Source organism: Cygnus atratus, chromosome 4 (assembly GCF_013377495.2).
Source record: "Cygnus atratus isolate AKBS03 ecotype Queensland, Australia chromosome 4, CAtr_DNAZoo_HiC_assembly, whole genome shotgun sequence".
Lineage (NCBI taxonomy): Eukaryota > Metazoa > Chordata > Aves > Anseriformes > Anatidae > Cygnus > Cygnus atratus.
The window spans coordinates 63,885,172-63,906,904 of record NC_066365.1 but is presented as its reverse complement, the minus strand read 5'-3'; the positions used below and the strand labels follow the sequence as shown (position 1 = coordinate 63,906,904).

The following is a 21,733-nucleotide window of genomic DNA, read 5'->3' as shown; positions in this document are numbered from 1 at the left end:
CTCTTTCCCCTTAAGATTTGGCTGTTGCCTTTTTTTTTTTTTTTTTTTTTTTAGGAAATGTTCTTCATTGTTTGAACAGTTTTTTTCTTACTGTAAGTGTCATTTCATTTCACTTATACGCTGATAAACCTTAGAAAGACTGGATGACAGATAATTACAATTCTCTTCTCTGAAAGTATCCACAATGAGCAATAAAATAGCTTGTCATTAGCACTGAAATCCATGGTTAAAAAAAAAAAAAATCTATATACGTGTTTTTATAGTTCACCCCACAGTGTGGAAAATCTTCTTACTTCTTCCTAGTACCTTTTAAAATATCTTTTTGGTACCAGAGTTCTAATCATTCTAATCATTCTAATCCTTCCAACGGTCTTGAACAAAATATTTTGTATTAAGATTTTTAAAGCTATACAGATACCTGAGATAATTCTGAACTAGTTAACTTAGAGATCAGAGGCATTTACACTTATTATCACTGATTAGCCCTGTGGGAAAAATAAATAAATAAATAAATAAATAAATATGCTAGCTGAAGCACGCTGTAATGCACAAAACCACAGTGTGGAGTTACATTTGCAGAGCTCCTTTCAGCAGTGATAAGATTGCCTTCCATGTATAAGCAATTAATACCCTTCAACTATGATGAAAACCCTCTTCACTTCAAGGTACTTTATGAGAACATTCATGTCATACAATGTAAAGCATTTAACTCAGATGTCATATGTTGCACCAAGACAAATTCTGCCTCAATACTTTTCACAGTGGGAGTGGAAATGGTGAAAACACCTAGAGCAGGTTGCCCAGGGAGGTTGTGGACTCTTTACCTTTGTAGATCCATAAAACCTCAACTGTACAAAGCCCTTGATAGTCTGAGCTACATCTGAAGTTAGTCCTGCTTTGGGTAGGGGGTTGGACCAGATGGGCTCCAAAGATCCCATTCAATCTAAATTAGTCTATGGCTCTGTCCTAGCTGATGCTATAGGCTCAAAAATCTGAAAATAAGACCTTGATATCCATTAGCCTCAGCCACATTAACAGTCAATTGGATTTATCTCTATTGACTATTCTGTTCTCCTCTTTTGCTCCTTTCTAAGAAAGGGATTGAAATGCAGCTTATTCAACAACAACAACATCAACCATCCAGCTCGACTTCTTGAAACTGTTAACAGGCACTTTTTCTGACTTCTGTAAGTTCAGAACTGAATTATCCCAAGCAGAAATATCTACTGAAAGGACAAAGTTTCCCTAACATGAACAAACACAAAGCATACCAGACCAGATATTTACTGGCCAGAAACAGAGGATCCAAATATCAGAAACAGAAGCTGCATACCCTTTTTTTCTAATCCACACTATCTTTTTCATCAACTTTAATGCAACAGTGCCTTTCTTAATTAAACAAACAAACAAAAACACATGATACATCATTCTGCAGGCCTTCCCACATGCTGCTGTAACAAAACCATTACTAATAAGGAACAACTAAAAATGGAAAGATATAGAGGTTGCTGTATGGTATAATATAATCCTTGTATTAAAAAGAAAAAAGGAACACCCCAGAAGATGCCATGTGGCCTGAAGAAGGACACTTACTGCATTTAGCCCACAGAGCTGGTAGCAGCCCATGGTGACGACCACAGTAATGACCTGCCATCGCACAGAGCGGGTTTTCAGGAGCTGTAGTACCGATACTAATTTGGTGTTTCTTTGGACTCGACTCTCTGCCAAAACTTCTTCTACTTCATGAGACACGTCATCTTTCCCAAGAAAGGTCTGAAATGCTACAAACAGAGAATGTACTTTAGGCCAGACACTTGGTGCTTATAACAGAATTGTTTCAAAGAAGTTGAAGTGCATGAGACAAACAGGAGACATACATGGGATCCAATCTAATTATTCTTCTGCCAAAAGTATGATTCCATTTTGGGTATGATTTGGTTCATCCCTGCAATTGGTCTCTGAAGCTGCAATAATATACATTTTTTTGGCACCCTATCAGACCTCTCCTTATATTATCTTATATCTAATGCAGTGTAAGGTCCAGCGCAGAGTCAAAGCCTTGTGTAAACTGGAAAAAAAGGTTTAATAGCAAAGCAATTCTTAACATTATTTGACATGGCTTCTTTTGCAAACCAAAAAATATACCAGATTTTATTGCTAAAGATAGACAGGATAGAGTAGTAATAACATGTAAGAATCTGGCAAATCTGTTAAAACAAACAAACAAAAAAAAACAACAAAAAAAAAGGAAAGCATTTGAAAGGAATAGCTACAAGTCTTCATATTATCTCATTTTCAATAGCACATAGACAAGAATTAACTTCTTCAATATATTTAGTACTAGAAAGAATTATGCAAAGCAGTTCAAGACTTTCTATTTGTCAACAATGGAGACATGGGAGTGAATTTACCTGGTAAGTGTAACTAAACAACCCTGTCTTTCCATCTCACACCTCCTCCAAAAGGTGCTGCACGTGAATACCTCCTAATGGAGGCGGTGTTTCTCCATCAATCCTGTTTTACTGATAAGGTATAAATCAACGATATTTTCATCACAATTTATGAACATACCTCAGGGGTTGGCTTTTTAAGTGATATTTAAAATGCTCATCATCTTGGAATGACTGCAGAGAAACAATTACATTAAACAAACCCTTGCAACAAGCCTTTGTGACCCGGTAGGACGCTAACAAAAAACAATCCTTTACACAGCAGGTCATTTAAAGATGTTTCTTCTAAAGGAAATAATGAGTTATTTTCATTAAGTGAATAAATTGACTTATTTATCATAAGAGCCAAATCCATTTCTGTCTTATCCACTGCTTTGCACAGTATTTCACATAAATAAATAATCTTCACATTTTTCATTAAGTTTCCATTCTTTTGGATCACAGAAAGGATATGGATAGCCAAGGAAGCCAAATACACTGATTAGTCAAGACTAAAACACCTGGATTCAGACTCTGAAGGTTTTTTTGTGTTTTTCACCCAGCAGGGAAGAAGGCCAAGTAGTGTTGTTTTGATGTGAGGAATAGGCCACATAATGAGCTGATGGTCAACCCAGAGCAGCTTGCTCCATCCCTTTGGTGAATGCACCATGCTGCACGCTCTGCCTGGCTTCCACTTGGGCTGTAAGGGGAACTCAAACTCTGGGCCTAGAGTTTCATATGTGGTTAACATTTCTACTGCATTTTAATAGGCCCTATGTGACTCTGGTTAACAAGAGGCATCCTTTTTTAAGGGATGAACATTCACCACCTCTGGGTGCTGAGTCATTTCATAACATTCATTTATTCTGATATTCGTTTCTCTCCTGGGAAAGGAGAGGTCAGAATTTTTAAAAACCCCTGAGACAGCATGAGAGCCATCTTTTCACCTAGGCCTTATAATCAGAAATGAGGTAACAAATTCAGACCTCAGAACCAAGAATTTAAGCTGCTGAGTTTTGTCCTTGTGTCACTGCCCACTTATTAAATGACATACAAAGCACTTGTTAAAATGAGTGTTATGTATTTAAAGGCTATGACAGGAAATGTAAAATTAGAACAATGCATGCCTCTAGTATGTTACAGTTAATGCTTTATGCTTAAATTACACTTTTTTCAGTATTATTAGAGCACTGATAAAAAAATCAGATAAAGATGAAAATAACAAGGCATACACCACAGTACTCTTCTTCGAAATTATCCTCATAGATTTTTAAGCATCTGTTTTATCAGTGTAAATTAGGTCAGTGCACAATTTTCTTTATTTTTCCTGTCCTTAGAATCCTCTGCATTCCTGTAGGGCACACAAGTCAAAAATATAGGTGCAGTCAAGTAAAAAGGAAGCAATCTGTCTTTTCTGCACAAGGGAGCCTGCTGTATTTCTAGAGGGACCAGGAAGTTAAAAACAAACAAACAAACAAACAAAAACAATTACCAAAAATTACCGAGTGAAAGGCAGGAAATATATAGACACCTGCTTTCTTTTCATCCCACCTGGTGTTAGGACCAGAAATGTAAATGCCAATAGGAAACTTTGACAGATACTTAAAATTAACAAGTCAAGAAATGCTAAGAAAATGTTATGCTATTCATGCGTAGTTTTCAGTAGACAACACTAAAACTTGGAAACATGTTTTCCAGCTACGCACTACATTCAAGTTTCTTTCATTAATGCTTTTTCAGTATAGTAAGAATCACACTTTTATACATAATTAATATGGAAACGAATTCTGCACTAGCAGGGAGATGGGAAAACTCAAAGGTCTTTTAATTTGTGAAGTTCAATTCTATTTATTTCACGTTTTAAACCAATGCATTATTGGCACTGAGAATCACAGCAGCTGTTCCTATCCCCACTGCAGTAACTCATTTCCCTCCATTATTGTCTGCTTCCTTCTTTAAGGATGCCTTGTTATCATGTCTGTATCCTCCTCATGCATACAACCATCTAAGGAGTCATAGTTCTAGCAATTTTAGAAACTTTTCCAGATTTCTTTTTAATTCTCTCGGACCAGAAGGTCCTAGATACTCAGCTGTCAAAGGCTGGTACACTGCCTTTATAAATAGAAGAAGAAATGGATGGTTCCAGTCAAGGGGAAAGGAGATAGGAAACCTTTCCATTTACATCCCTAGTTTTTATTCATCTCAGCTAAGATGAAACATTTGGAGGTGGTTCAAAGGTCTGGACAAAATCAATCTGTACCATCTTTAAAACCAACCAGGCCTTTAAATTAACTGAAGCTGGGTATTGAAGAACTCTGCCACACATGGAATTACTAATTTTTTTTTCCCACTGTAGTACTTCCATGACTGTGCAAAGGAAGCAGTTGTTAGAATTAGTATGCAGACTTTAAGAAGACATTTAAAAGAATCAAAATTCTATTTTGTGGTTTACAGAATAGAGCCAACCCCATCTATAATGAAGCAGAAGCAAAGAGGAGTGGTCACAGGTAGTAGCTAGGGTAATAATTCATGCTGTTAAAAGAAAAGTGTTTAAAAAAAAAAAAAAAAACACTGTATGAATATTATTGTCATCTGTTTCCCATTCATGTTCACTTCACTGATTATGAAGTACAATAAACCCAGTGTCTTTAAAATTCTCCTCTGAGTGGTGGAGTACATACAGGGAGCCTCACTGTCTGCCTCAGCATTCGCAGAAAGATAACTTCAGTACTTCTGAATCAGATAAGTAGTAATTTGCTGGTAGTAACTTTACATCATAAAAATATTTGGCAAAATGAAAAAATAGTGTTTTCACATACCACTGATTTTATTACAGTACTGTATAGCCAGAAGAATAATTTGGATGTACCTTGCTAGAAGAGATTTAAACAGATATTTAAATGTAGCAAAATATTAATTAACTACTAACATGTAACATACACAAGTTTAAGAATAAATCTCTATTTTGCTATTCCAATTAAGTAAATATAACTGCAAGCAAATGGTTTTAGGCTTTTCCCATGTGCCACTTCATTCTTGTAAGTAAAAAAAACTCAGAGATCTTCTGTGTGTTAGCATCCTGTTTGGCGTTACATCTTTACCTGTTTGTACACCTGGTTTCACGGACTATCATAGGCCTATTCAGGTCCACTTGAAACTAGCCAAGATGTATAGATAAAACCAAATAACCACATGCTACCCACAAATAACACAGGAATTGGTAAACTGAGTTGTACCATAGGTCCAGTAAACCAAGCAACTTTTCTGAAAGACAGGAGGTTTAGGAAAAGCTTACAAACAAGGCAGACACATTGTGATCACTCCAGCTTTTGGCAGTCAGCAACCATTTGAGGTGGAGCCTCTGCCATAAGCCAGCAAGTTTAGAAGTCATGGTTGTCTCTTCCCTTCCAATAAGCATAGCTTATAATGCTTAGAGACATATAAAAAGCACACATAAACAGAAATGTTTATGTGAAATAAATGAAATATGTGAACTTTTTGTCAGTAATAACAACTTCACTTAAAACACTGCATTTACAGCAATTTGTTCCTGTAGTAACTTTGGTTTCTGTATGGCTCCTATACATGTGGGCCCTGTGAAGGTCTTTGTAAAAAAATTAACTAATTGCTTTTAAAAATCTGAAACAGATTTGTTCTTCTGTTGCATCAAAAGGTAGCAACTCTAATCCATCTCTCTAAGAATTTTAAAACCACACTTTGTGTTATACCTGGTGCAATGTTTCTTTCATAACTATGGGAGTTTAAATGTGTGACTGAACATACCAAATTAACAGATTTTGTACGTCATCAACAGATGTTACTGTGACATTATGTCTAAGTTATTTGATCCTTAAGACATAACATTGTTATGGTGCTCTGGCAAGCTAGGATGCCAACTGATTTCCATTATTGGTTTACATGACACGTTACTGTAGCTGTATTGAAAATACAGACTTCCTTTTTGCAGTAGTACTCTTCAAAAGAAATACATCAGGTGTCCAAATGAAGCTGCCTATAAATAATGCTGTTAGTCAGAAAGCTGTTCCATTTTATTGCAATACTACTAGTGGTTTTATTTGTATTGCATCATACCCAGTAGCCACAGACACAGACCAGGTATCCATTTGGTGGGCAACAAATAATCAACTAATATCAAATTCCTGTCTCACTCTCCTAGAGTTTGGATGGAGTTTTAATTGCAGCCACAGATTTCTTTTTCTTCCTATTTCTGACCTGTTACCCTTCACTCCCGCTGCTCCCTAGCAATTTAATGACAATTTCCTTCCAGATTCCTTCTCCTTATCTGAGTATCCATTTCTCTTCCACTGCCTGGTGAGCATTATGAAGAAGGATCACACAAGTTAAATGTCAGGCATGTTTCTCCTTTTTTATTTTTTTATTTTTTTCTTCCCAAGAGAGGGGAGCTGGGAGGGTAGATGGAATGACTCTTCCCACTCTCCATTACCAGACTTTTAATTTATTGAGCAAAGCAGGTGTATAGATTGTGCTGTGGGTCTATTCAGTCATTCTGTCTCACATAGATAAATCAGTTCTCCCACATTCAGCAGTCAATCACAAATACGGGATATAGCTCAGCTTGTGTTGGTCTCAGGAAGCCATCATAGGATGGTGACTCCAGGAAGACAAGCATTGCTTGGCTGTTAGCATTGCTTTCAGCAGCAAACAACTGCAAGTCTGCCACAGTGTCCATATGGCTAATCAGCCAGGCAAGACTTCAGTTCAGCTACCCAGAGTGTTTGCATGGTTAGAAAGGAGAAAGTAGGGAACTGGGTACCTAGCTGATATTGCTCAGGAGGTATCACTCATCTGGAGCCTCCTTACTCCTGAGCTCATGGAATAGCTTGTCTCATGCTGGTGTGGTCTATGTTCACACATGGCACCAGCCTGCTCTAACCCCCATCTCCTCTTTTTCATCACTTTGGTCCTTCTCCCTCTTTCAGGCTCTTATTTGCCACTTAAAGGCATTGTGCTCTTTTACACTGCTGCCAAAAAAGATAATGAAGTCACTTGTGTTTTGGTAGCTATAGTCTGGTTATCTCCTGAGGGCAGAAAACAAGGAAGTGACAAAAGCAGGCGCAGAACTCAGTGGAAACTCAATGACCTATATTATCCCATTGGATTTTTACTACTCTAAAATAATTAGGAAGATTAATATTGTCATCTCCATTTTAGAAGCTTTTTTTTTTTTTTAACTTTTGATAGAGTATTTTATAAAAAGACTAATGTAGTCATCTGCCTTAAATACGGTAGACCTTTTACAAATAATAGTTTTATATTTCTCCAACAAGATATAATCCAGAGTGAAATGTATGATATTTGCATGAGTAGCCTTGATCCATTGCGGAAAATAAAAAGGATTTAGAAGAAAGACTTGCACATTTCTCATATTAATATGCAGATCTAACCTAAGAGGCAAATAATTCAAGAGCATTACTGTTGTCATCATTATAATGGACAACACTGCATGGTCATTAATGGCTTACAAACAGTAGGTTTTTTAATAATCCACAAACTCCTCTGCTCTCCTTAATACTCAGGCTTTTCCTCCCCCCATTTCCAGAGATAATGGTAACATGCAGATGATTTTTCTTGACTGTCAATTCACAGTTATTCATCACAGAGTACCCCCCTCTTGCTTTCATTATTCTACTGCATTACTCCAGATACTCAGCTCAGGCTCAGTTTATGCCTAATCTGGAGTTCTCTGCATGTCCTGGGGTGGGGAAACCATTTCATTTCAACTACCAAATCACTGGCAATAAGGTATGGGTAACATAGCTGTCCTGATGTTTTCTACTCCAAGAATCTATCTCCAATGCTTCTAGAGTAGTTTTTAAATCATTCTCAGAACACGTATGCTGAAAACACAGCAGACTGCAGTTGGCCCATTACAAGTGACAGTTAGTGGTGTGAATTTCCAAGCAGGTGGAGTTATTTTCATGACAATTTTTTACGCTTTTTAAGCTCTACCTACAAGAGGTCCAGATTCACTTTCAGTGGTGAGGTTTCCAAGCACTGTGACAGTACTCTGAATAGATCCCTAAAGCAAGTCTGACATTATGCAATATCTTTGCATATGCAGGCTTATTGCCAGACATAGCTCTGGAAATACATCTACAATTTTATCAGGTAGAACCGAGCCAGTTTAAATTTGGCACCCAAAGGCATTTCTTCCAAGCCCAGACAGTTTGCCCCAAACTCCCTGCCATGGTTTCCCTGATGGATGGTCTGACCATGGTTGGCAAGCAAACTCTTTCCTTCACAGCCCCTGGAAAACCTGTTTTCTGCCTCATCAAAACTCTGCTGTCCCTGCAAATCCCTGTTGCTTTTTCTTTTTTTTTTTTTTAAACAAACAAAACAAAACAAAAAAACATGGAGTGGTATCTTTAAATGTTTGAGGCTCCATTACAAAATTCTTCAACACCAAACTGAGACAACATGGGAGACTTTCATTAGTGTGTCATTTTCATTTCAGAGTGCTGATCAAAACAAAATTGTCATTTTTTCATTTTACAGTAGAAGAAACAGGACAGAGTGAGTTACATAAATGTAATAATCTTGTAGCATGAAATTAAAGTTTCAGAGGTTATTTCACACTTTGCAAGTAATTTTCTAAACAGCTAGTTAGGGACTGAAAATGCTAAAGGTTATATTTAAGTTTTCAGGAATAATTTTTAATACACAGTAATGTTCTGCAAACATTTTGGTATTACAATCAGCTTCCTTTCTTCTTTGTTCACTCGTCTTTTAAAAGTATTGCTATAAAAAGTAAAAACAGACTTACAACATTCTCTCAATGATAGCATCATGATACATTGGAAGCTATAACTGACCATAGTAATTTTACTGGGGCAGAGTATACAACAGCTCTGATCACAAAAGTAATTTTTTATTTTGTTTTATGCATGGATAAGTAAGAGCAAAATATTCTGGTCTGTTTCTGTGAAACTGAAGCAAGCAATATGGGAGCACTGCATATTTTCAGTTAAATAGGTGTGTGAGGTCTTTATTAGATCTACAAAGGTTATGGAGTTACAGAACACATGGTAAACACAGTGACTAAGGAACAAAACCCAGAAACAGAACCAGTGTTTTTGTTAGCCAAAGAGCAAAGACTCTATATAAATAGACACTCATGTAGACTGAAATCACCTCTACACTCCCTAGTGAACACTGCATGTAGTGGCTGATGCACAGCAGCGGGATGACTTAGGTAAGTTTGTATCACCATGCATAATAATACAAAGTCAGCTTGCTGGAGAAATTCATTTATTAAAAAAAAAAAAAAAATCAAAGCAACAGTTATTTTTACAGACATATAAAGACAAATGGAGAAAGCAAGGGAAAAATAATCGTCAAGAGAGTATTTCTGGTTAAAATATTCTGCTTTCGCTGTGATATCAAAATTTCTTTCCAGCCTGCATCCCTATGATAAAAGTGCTTTCTTACAAGAAACCAAGTAATAGTTCATACCTTTTTCTGCCTTGGTGGTATTATGTTTTTCAAGTAGGAGGTAACGAGGACTTTCAGGAAGAAAAGGCAGAATCACAACTTGTACCAATGAGGGAACGATGATCACTCCAAATAAGTAAGGCCACCGAGATTCCTGTGAACAGGGGCAAAGATGGTAGTCATTAATACTCTCCTGTATTGACACTAGGAACACAAATAGCTACAATGGAAGTGTTGTAACTTTTCATCCTTTGACATAGCGTGCCAATGAGCAGAGTAATGTCTTCTTCCTGAGATCAGTAAGCAGTCTGAACACTTTTCCCTCAGATCCCCTTACTCGAGGGCTGAGGAAGTCAGAATTTAAATCCTCAACTTATAGAAAGAGAAAAAGAGAAAGGGGAGCTGGAAAACATAACATACTTTTCCTTTCCTTCAGCATCAACAACCATACAGACAAAAATCTTGATATATACTCAAATATGTATTCTACAAGTCATCCCCATTCACAATAATATCTCAAATTTTCTTTAATAAACAGTACAGCAGTATCTTCATATAGTTACATATAGCTGTCTCTTACTCTAGTCTGTTTGTTCAAAAAAAAGGAGTGGCATTATTCGCTTTGAAATCAACTGAAACAAAGTTGTTAGCAACCCCAAATGTACTCATTATTTAAAACTAGCTTTAGAGGGCCACCTGAGGAAAACTATTTCAGTAAAAGGCTGGGAAAGGCTATAAAGAGAGCTTATTTAGCTCTCTGGGTTTACTCTGAAAAGAAAATACTAACAAGTAGCTGGAGAAGAAAGGTACCTGTAGTATAATTTTCTCAACAATATGGCCCTTTATCTGTCCATGTTCTTAAGATACTTTTTGTTTCAATTGTCTAATGCCAAGACTCATTTTCTTTAGTAGTTTTCTCATTAAAGGTCATCATTTATCTATTTAATTCAATTATTTCTAAATTGAGACTTGGTTCTTAATTGAAAAGCCTGGTGAGACTTCAGTGGGCCCACTGCTCAGTCATAATGTCTAACACATTTTCAAAAACTTGGCTAGATCAAAAGCAGATTGCATTGCATCCTGTCTGATTGAACTCTGAAAGGCACTGGAGGTTTGGATCCAGTTTCTCCCTCAGAATGAATCTATCCATCCAGAGCCCACATTCCCCTATACAGAACTCGATAAATTTTATTTCAACATAATTTTCCACAGTCATATCAAAGTTCAAAAGGCCCCCAAACTGTTGACAGTTTTTATTTTACGTTCTCCCACTTCAAAACAGAACGCACTGCATGCTAGAGGATGTAAACCATGCTCAGATCCTGAACTGGAACATGAGTTAATTTAATAACTCCCAGGCAGAATAAGAGGAGAGATTTTTGTGTTTTGTTTTGTTTTGTTTGTTTCTTTGTTGTTTTTAAGAAAAACAAAACATACAAAAAAAGAAAAAAAGGAAAGAATGAAAAATTCCAGAGATAGCAAAACAACTTGAGAAGGGGATTTTTCAAAAAATTCAAATCTCAATGTTATCAGTGTTCCTCGGAGCCTGTTACCATGAGGACGTGAGGACTTAAAGAACCTCTTCCTTCACGCTGATTTTTTTTTTTTTTAATACAGGTGATTGAAGAAATTTACCTAATATAGGAGCATCAAGACTGGTTAATAGTCTGTTTATAAATGAACAATCACCAGTCTTATTTTAAAAAATTGAAATTTAAACTTAGGTTAAGACTTTAAAAATAACTAATAAATTGCATATACAAAACAGGCACCTGTTTGTAAAGAAACTTAAGAAAACAGGCAGTCTGATCAGTTGTATTCTGTATCTGCCTGGAAGCACTTATTTTATACAAAGTTGTAAAAGAAAATCCATTGTTTTATGTAATCTCTTATGATTACTTCCTATAATATAAATACTCTTTCTACATATCATATAAAAAGTTTACAAGGCTTAATAAAGTTTATAAGGCTTTTACAGTACTTCTGGAAAAAAAAAAAAAAAACAGGAAATATAATGTGCTGATTGAGAGTAGTTTTTTTCCACGATGCCAAGGATTCTTTAAGTTAAAAAAAAAACACCTTCTACTGTATATCGCTATGATTAACATTGTCATCTTTTTGGGACTTAACTTGGATTAATCTTTCAACCTTTTTAAAGTCTCCCATAGTGCATGTTTTCTCAGTTCAGTTTTCTCTCAACTAACTCTTCAGAAAGTGTTATTTTTAGAAAGCTATGAATGAGACTAAACTTCTGAACTTACCCTTCACAATAAATAAGACCCTGACAGAATAATAACAAGACATTTATTTTCACTACATAAGACACTGAGCTTCCTTTATTTCCTCTATGAAAGATTTTATATTTACTTTTTATTGTGCTAACTTGAAAAAAATTAAGGTAAATCAATCATAAATATACTTCTACACTTCTATGTTTTCTACAAGGATATTTGAGCATTTCTGAACTTGTAATTGAATCAAATTCATACATTTGTGATAAAACTGGTGTTTTGCTCTTTAGATAAGGGGCAAACATTTCATTTCAATAGGGAAGAAGAAATTTATTTCATTTTTAACAGTGTGCATATTACAGAAACAACAACAACAAACATTGGTAAGTCACTGAGTTTAGTGGAAATGTTTCCATCCATTTGGAATGGATTCTACTTGCTTTTCTCTTAATTAACATTGTCCATATTCAGATTCTTCATCCCTATACCGAAAAGAAATATCAGGACTAAACTGAGTTTAAAAAGACCCATAAAAGAGCTACATTTGTTGGTCTGAAAGTATAAAATACACATTGCTGAAGATCAAGCAGAATTAGACCGTATAAAAAGAATTAAAGGAAGCAGAGAAAAGTAGGGTACCCTAACCTTTTTAAGGATTAATAGAACCTGTTCTATACAAACAGGGACAATGCTCAGAAGCAGTAACAAGGTGAAGAGAAAAGACATTTTAGGCATCACTTAGAAGACACTGTAACACTTTGCCTCAGCTGTCAGTAAGGAGAAGAACACAGACATTACTGAGAGAAATGAAAACAACACATTTTATCTCAGGAAAAACTGAGAAAAGCAACAAATATTTTAATTACAGAGTACTTGACTCATCGCCTGCTTAGAACTTGTACAAATAACCTGTCAAGATGGTAAGATTTTAATTTTAAACTGTCACATTGTGAATATTTGCTGGAGCATGAAAAACCCAGCTTTGATCTATTTACAAAAGACAGCTAAATAGTAGAGCAAGTTTGACATCCACAGACTCATTCAAAGTTTGATATAATAAAGTGCAAAGCTGTAGAAACACATGGTGGGAAAAAAAGAGATAAAACATGACACAGGTTTATCAATTAGACAAGATTAACTTATATCAGAATACAGTAAAGCAAATGTTATTAAGTCAGAAAATTACTAATTAAAATGTAGAAAATTGAACATATTGTAAGAATTAAAAGTGGAAAAGAAACTGGCATGGGGAAAATATCGATGGTTACTGCTGACAGGTGGACTAGTGGACTATATGGACTTCAACGACCTATTTAAGCTCTGGTTACATTTAAAATTTTTGTTGATTAGGAAGATTTTATTGATAAAATTTGAAGACATTTTCCACACAGGAAAGGCTAAGAATATACATATACATATAAAAATTAAAAAAGATGTTGTCAGAGTCATACAACAGAGGTGGGAAGAAGTACCGTACACATGGATACTCATTTTTGGAAAAAAATGATGAGGCCAATTAAGTCTGCTAGACAAGATGTGTAATAAGAGCAAAAAGACTGAGTTAGGAAATACATGACTGCCACAGGCTCTACTCTTTGTGTATATATATATGTACATATATATATATATTTATATATATAATTTTTTGAAAACATACCTTTAAAAGCATAACAGCCATGCCACCTCATAGAGATATTTGGGGCTCATTTAGCTTACTGCTTGAAACTTTCAGATTAAATTAAAACAATATGTTTACAATAGAAGCATAAATAGACAGTATCCCTTTTTCTCACTCAATGCACAGCATAAATATGATTGGTCCATGAGCAGGTATTCAACGTCCATTTACCAGTCACTATCTGCAACTCCTCTAAATATTTATTCAAGAATTAATTCCTTTGGGAGTGGGAAATGGGTTATGGTGGGTTTACAAAAACAGTTAACACTCTAGCAACAATAATGATTTTTTGCGTAATACTTTTCTTATGAAAAATGACACATTTTCCCCATTTTGTATGTGCGGAACAGCACCTAATACAAGATGGAATCATCTGCTTTTTCTTGTTCCTAAAAGAAGTGGGAGCATTTTCATAACTTTATTTTGGCAAAATATAATCACACACACAAAGAATTACATCTACTGTAATTTCTAGATGCCCTGAAGCATCTTGCCTCACCTCCTGCTGCAGCCCCAGAATGATGCAGGTCTCTTGGGTTTTGTATGTCACATCTGCCAGTCCCATGTGGACATCTAAAGTATGGCAGGGCATCAAAATGATACTGTATGCTTATGTTCAAGCAATTGAATCTTATCCTCTTTAATAGAGACTCGGTATGAAAACTTCATATTATACCACAAATATTCTGTCATACAGAAAAATCACATCCCTGCTCTGAACAGGCTGAGTAGACTTGCATGTGCAAAGCTGAAAAGCCTGCACAAGTCCTGCATTTCTTTGTTCATCTATTATTGTCCCACAGAAAATACTCCTGATGGTAAAGGACAACCTTACTGGCTTGGGGCCAAGGACTGAAAAAGCATCAAGGTGGAACTAATTTCTTAGCATTAAAATTGTCTTTTCTTCTGCAAGTCAAGGGTATGATGAACATGAGGCAGTTAAGACCAGCTACTTGTGTAATTTGCAAGACAACTGCCTTCCTCTTACTTTCCTGGTGCAGCTCCAAACTTGTCTCTACAGCCTCCTCTGCCTGCAGAGGTAGCTAACCTCATCAATCAACGCTTGCATCCCTGCTGGATACAACCCGTAACCCCCATCTGTCATAACAAGTTTTAATGACAGAGTTATGAATTGCTTACTTTCTTGTTTAAAACATAGGTAACCCAAACAGTACACATCTTTCCCCTCAATTCTGCACCCATGTGGATGTTTATTTTTATGTCACTACTATAGATATAGCTCTGACCATACTACTACTCAAGTCTCAGCATCTTCCCAGGTATTATACACTACAGAAAGTTACCAGACTTAAGGCTGTACAATCCTAATCTAAAATTCACAGTAGTCAGCGGGAGGTCTTTGTTACAGACTGAATCACCTTTGGATCAGCCTTGAAAGTGGTTGATGTCCAATTTCTGTGACCTTCTGTTCATTAAATTGCTTGTTAGACCATGTTGTACATATTGAGACAGAGAATTAAAGTGTTAAGAGTTACCATAATGCTTATTGGTCCAACTTTTTAATGGAGTCAACAATAGCTAGCTTTTTTTCTATTTTTTTTACCTAACACTTAAATGGCATAATTGCTGCCTACTTTGTTTATTCATTTCTGAAAAATAGCAATGGGAAATAGCAAGCTTTCAGATGGGATTATTTTCAGCAGCGAGCATAACTTGAGCATATTTAGAAAGAAACATAAAAAATATGTTGAAGCTACACAAAATTTCTGACAGACTTCATTGCAGAAAAGCATGTGGGATCAGGTTAACTTTCATAAATAATACAGTATGAAATAGTAAATTAAAGTAATTGAAGAGGATAACATTCAGTTGTTTGAACATACTGTATGTATTATTTTGATGCCCTAATATACTTTAGATATCTGCATAGGACTGGCAGATGTGACACAAAACCAAGAGCCCTACATCATTCTGGGGCTGTGGCAGGAGGTGAGGCAAGATGCTTCAGGGCATCTAGAAATTACAGTATATGTCATTCTTTGTGTGCTTGTGTGATCATATTTTGCCAAACTAAAGTTATAAATGTTAGACTAAGGTATATCAAAGTTAAGAAAAATATTTAAATAATTTAAAACAAACAAACAAACAAGCAGCAATTGCTGTTTTAAGATCAATTGAAACAGCTGAACATTTCATCTTGACACATTTTTAAAGGCAACAATCTGGTTTAGATTTAAAAAAAAAATCTCATTTTAATTTGACATTTACTTTAAATTAAAAAAAAAACAACTCAAAGGTGCAATACCGATCCAGTATATATCTGCTGATTTTATTTGTTGTCAATGGTTTCAAAAGCAAACTAAGAAATGCAAGTCTACAAAATACTACACAACACTAATGACTGCATGCTACCCTATGATGCTTGACCAATTTACCACAGTATTAATATCCAATTTGTAAAGGACAAATTTACATATTAGGACATGAATTTGCAGTAATGGGTGATTTTATAAAGGACAATGGGAATTATAACTGAAATTTTAATCACCCAGAACCTTCAAAAAGGTTTAAGTGGTCATTATCTTCCCAGACTGTGAAGCACACTGGGAAGGAAGCCACAGGTCAAATCATTTCAGATTTATTCCTTAATAACAGATTTGTAAATATTATCAGATACCAGATATTATCAGATATTCAGGCACTAAGAAGACATCATCTAAATCTTTGTCTACACCTTCTCATAAATTAATGAAGTAGAGTCCAACTAATACCAGATAAGATGAGGTTCGTGGACACATATTGCTTTTTAATAAGTCAACCACAATAGGTAGAAAAAGGTTATTGTTTGTTTGGTGTTTTGGTTTTTTTTTTGTTGTTTGTTTGTTTGTTTTTTGGTTCTAAGTCTGACAAAAGCAAAAAGTCAAACCTTAAATATAAGTGGAAAACAATTACTCTGTGTTTAGTTCAACGTGCTGACTATGTTTTTGTGGATCAAGAGAAAGCTGTCTGACAAACTATGAATAACTGCTCTCAACTTTCATTGTACTTTGAAATCTTTCTTAACTTCAGACCTGTTGAAGGCCTTCTTTCCATTAAGGCTTGTCCACTGTTTTTTCATCTGATCTAGTTAAACAGAATACATCTACGTATAAACCTGATCATCTGAAGTGTTAGGTGGGCACTGTTTCAACTGTCTATGAGAAAATCCTCAAAGATGAGAAACTGTCATCCAAATGTTAGATGCGCTGGCATTGTCTGCTGTTCAGCAATAAGTCTAAAAATAAATAAATACATATATTTATAGTTTTTTCTTCTATAACCACACTTAGACCCACATTCAGACAAATCCTCTCCTGCAGGACATTCCCCTTTCCAATGCAAAATTGGAACTTTTGGATATTACACAATGCCAATCAGCCACGTGTTATTCCTAAAACTGCAAGAATTTAAGCTTCACAGCACAACTTTAATGGAATGAAACTCATTTACATTTACAAGGACTCACAGCTGTTTTCCCATGCATTACTTAATGAGTTCTGTACAGAAAAAGAACAAATAAATACCTTTGTGTCTGTCTGGGGGAACCAATAAAATGTTGATTTATGATCCCTAGTAAATACATAATCTCAGCTGGTCCACAGTAGATATAAGCAAAATACCTCACTTAATGTCTCCATTATAAATATACCAACAATACCCACCACATCCTACCAACAGGGCTGGTGTAACAGAACAGACCTTCTCATCCCATGGTTATTATTGATCTTATATTGAAAATTGTCCTGTGAATATGCAATAGCCCAAAGGGCCCTGGCAGCATTTCTGTATCCTTGTCAGCGTGACCAAGGCCATGCATCTCTAGCCTGGTGGCTGCACAGCAAATTCCCTTCAACTATTGGGTAAGGTGACCTCCAAGCCCCTGTTCAGCAACTCACAGCTTGCAGTTAAGTGCAAATATTTTGATACATGACATAGAAAGTGCTTCAGCAATAGGTAACTCAGTGTCTTGTGTGTTACTCTGAAAAGATGAAATAAATTTCCCATTTCTTAAAAGAACAGACCAAAAGAATACTTTAAAAAGGATTGTCATCTTAAAAATCACTATCTCAAGTAACTCTTAACTGGCCTGTCTGGTACCAGTTTACAGAAGTGCAGACAGATTTACATTAAAGATACACAAATCAATCCAGGCTCAGAAAAGCACCTGCTGAAATCTGTGATTATCTAAATAAGCACTGAAAGGCTCTTTTTTTTTTTTCTTCTTCCCTTAAGATTGTGTTTAGAAATTTGTATCTTTGTACAGCTGCTTTCGTGAGCTACACTTAGCAGCTACCATCCTCTTACGGAATTGAGCAGCCATTTACAAGTACCAATATGTCTGCTGTATCCTTAAGACACACTTTAAAATACTCTTCTGGGCAATGCTCTAGCTTTTAGGTCAGAGTTTTGCATTTTGCTAGAAGAATACGAAGAGGCTTTGCTTCTCTGCTTCTAAGAAACTCTGTGCAAGCTCAGCTGTTCAGAGGAATGATAGGGACCAGGGTAGACTGGACTGACCTTTTGTAAGTCTGTCTCAATGGCATAGCATCTACAGAGGAACTTGGAAACTCCTCCTCAATATTTAATGAAGCTTACTCCAAACTTAGGCAACTCCTGATCAAAAAAATTGGGGGACCAGCACTGATGAACCTAGTTCCTAGTTTATTTTCCCTCTAGAATCACAGAATGGTTTGGGTTTGAAGGGACCTTAAAGATCGTCTAGTTCCAACCCTCCGGCCATGGACACGGACACCTTCCACTAGACCAGGTTGCTCAAAGCCCCATCCAACCTGGCCTTGAACACCTACAGGGACAGGGCATCCACAGCTTTTCTGGGCAAAAGATAAATATCTTTAGCCATAGTCACTGTCATGGTTCAAGGGGAAAATAAATGTATGGAACAAAAGAGGTCACAGAAAAATATGAGGAGGACTGATTGATTTGTATTTTGTATTATAATGCTAGTGTGTAAGATTCAGTTGAAGAGCATCTCAGACAGACCATTTTGTCATTGTTGTCCATCTACAGGCTCTGGGTCCCCAGAGCAATTCTGAGTTGCTTTTTCTCATTTGTAATATACAGACAGTTTTTAAGGAGTCCTTGAATGTCAGTCAAGAGTTTTAAGATGAAGAATCAGTTAAAAAGAAAAAGAAAAACAAGAAAAAAAAAAACACTAAAAATGAAGCTTTGACAAGTGAAGTCAAAGCTTAGTTTTCAGAACAGACTTCAACTAAACAGTCTGTAAAACTGCCTATTTCATCACTGTCTATTTTAGTGCAAGTGAAGGAATACTTTTGAAAGAACTTAGTAAAGCATTGTGAAAGATTACTATATAAACTTTCCTAAGTACAAAAAAATCTATCACTTCAAATATGCCATTTTCAAGAGTCTTTGTAAAGAAAATTATAGTTTGACAAGGAATCTGTAGAAGTTCTTAGAGTTTGATTAAAAAAAAAAAAAAAAAACACCATACCATTTGAATGATACCAGATACCATTTGAATCATACCAGAACTAATTTGAAAGGGGCTCATCACAGTTATCTTTTCTTACTAGCCTTACTAGAATAAGGTACAACTACAGTATAGATTAAGTTCATTAGTCCTTTACCAAATTTAGTTCTTTTTGCCATACAAATTGATATTTACATCAACAACATTTTTTTTTTCTGCTAGAACAAAGTAACAAGCTGTGGGAGGATTTTGCCTAGTATCATCGTTATGTTACAGACTTATTTCCAATTCCTTTTGTATAAACAGGTAATTGCTAGACAGCTATGCATTAAAGCTGTTCAAATTCCTCAAAAAGTGGAATATAAACTGTAATTCATGTTGTTTCAATGACAAAGACAACATCTAACTAATAAAGAGTTAGTAAACTGTAGCAATAGCAAATTTTGAATGTATTTAGAAGGGGCAGAGGAAAATCTAGAAAAATGCAGTGTATCACTTCAAGATGTATTCAGAAGAGAAATTCTGGGTCTTCTCTCAGGTATTTTTTTTCATTCTTTTAAATCTGTTTACCCCACGTGGGGTTACCCATAAGAGCCATCAAATTGTAAACAAGTCTTTTCTCTTCAGGAAACCCTTCCTGCCTCTGATCACTGCTGCTCTGTCCTGTACCTGTACCTTGTATTGTTTTTGTTAAAATGGGGTGACTAAAACTACCTGTATCATTGAAGAGATGGACACATCAGGAATTTTACCATACTATCAGCAGTTTTTCCATTTGCTTTATTTTTATTTTGTTCCCTGGATAGACCTACAGGAGCGATAGGTATTGTTCAGGAAGTGTTGCCCTAATAGGCCTTTGGAGATAGCACAGCAAGGCTTCCAGGATGACATGCTACTCACCATGAAACAGTGCAATACAGCTAGACAAGTATGACATAAAAAGACTTGAAGTATATAATATAGGACTCCTGAAGTAAACGAAATCTATTTTTCCATTGGCCTACCCATGGCAGACAGATATTCTGGTCTGAACAGCAGCCACAGCCAGGCAGCCACTAGGGGAAATTGCTGGAAAAACAACTATACCTTAGGAAAACATTACACACTACAGGAAAAAGGGCTCTGAAAGGCAAAGTCTGAGGAAAAGATGGCAACATGCAACAGTTCCAGTTTGACCTGTCCTGAATACACACACACTGAAACATTTTTGCCCTTTCTCATATCTGTACAAAAATGAAAAAAGATACTGAGGTTCAATGCATAAAAAATATGAATTGAGTAACTACAGCAAATATATTCATAAACTATATCCTCTGTCATTAAAGGAAAGACTAAAGCCCACCTTCATTAAACAAGCTGAAGCAATAGACAAAAATCAACTTTGTGGTCTACAACATTTAAAATATGTTAACACGCTAAGAAAAACCTTTGGAGTGGGACACAATCTTACATGCAGGAAGAAACAGATGAGTTACAGAGAGATACCATTTGAGAATACCCAGAATACACCGGAATTAAGGCCATGGAATATTCCCCTGAGATCGTAATGGTAAATTTGAACTTTCAGAACTAAAGTTGACAATGCACTGGCAAAAGATCTGTAGGGAACAATCCACCAGAAAAATGCTCTGGCTTATTTAGTCGCAGAATCACATAAAGAAAGAGAAAGTGGAAACACCTGAAGGGCAGTGTTTTTAAAAAGTGACAGGTCTGAAATACTTTATCATAAATATCTGTTTTCTCCTTCAGTCAAATATGCAGAAAGCTGCACATGCTATACAACCTAAAATGCCCCAAATTAAATAATCTTGTAGCGAGCAGCAGTAATTCAGTGCCCACCTTATGGCAGATAACATGATTCAATTCCTGAGGGACAGAACCAAGTTGTCATCTACAGTTGCCAGGGCTTCCTGAAGAATAAATGGCTGTGGACTAGAGAAGGCTAGAACAAGATACTAGCAAATGAAAACAAACATGCTATTCTCAGAAGTCAGGATTGTGAAAAGAAGCAGGTCACCAGCATATAAAGTAGCTGTGCTCTGTATTCTGATCACCAGCCAGCTTTAACATAGCGTAATTCCCGGAGCCTCAACAGAAACATAGTAGATACGGATTCCCATAGGTTAGAATGTGTCAGAATCAGAACCTTTAATGAAAGGAGTTGCTGGGATTTTGGTGAATGGGAGGGAATTAAGATAGGGGAAAGAATATCAAAGCACAGCAGCAGAGGACCAGTGTCATGATTGCAGCTTTTCTCCTTAGGAATAATCACTCTTAGTAAACATTGCACACTAAAGGAACACATTCTTCAGACTCAGTACTCTAAAATTAGTACCTTTGGAGACAAATAGAATAAAAGCCTATATATTCAGAAACCAAAAGAATGCCTGTATTCAAGTTTTAGAATCATTATTATATTTCTTGCATCTGTTCTTTTATACTATAATTTAAAAATTGGATGTAGTAGTGT

General features: G+C 35.9%; 1 protein-coding gene across 1 annotated transcript in view; it reads right to left on the bottom strand.

The window, feature by feature from the left end:
• SLC2A9 (solute carrier family 2 member 9) overlaps positions 1-21,733 on the bottom strand; it is a 100,969-nt gene that overhangs the window by 54,553 nt on the left and 24,683 nt on the right. The window contains exons 6-7 of the mRNA XM_050710672.1: positions 9,924-10,056; positions 1,594-1,781 (exon numbers count right to left, since the gene is read on the bottom strand). Coding sequence (XP_050566629.1) covers positions 1,594-1,781; positions 9,924-10,056 — 321 coding nt within the window. The remainder of the gene's footprint in view (positions 1-1,593; positions 1,782-9,923; positions 10,057-21,733) is intronic.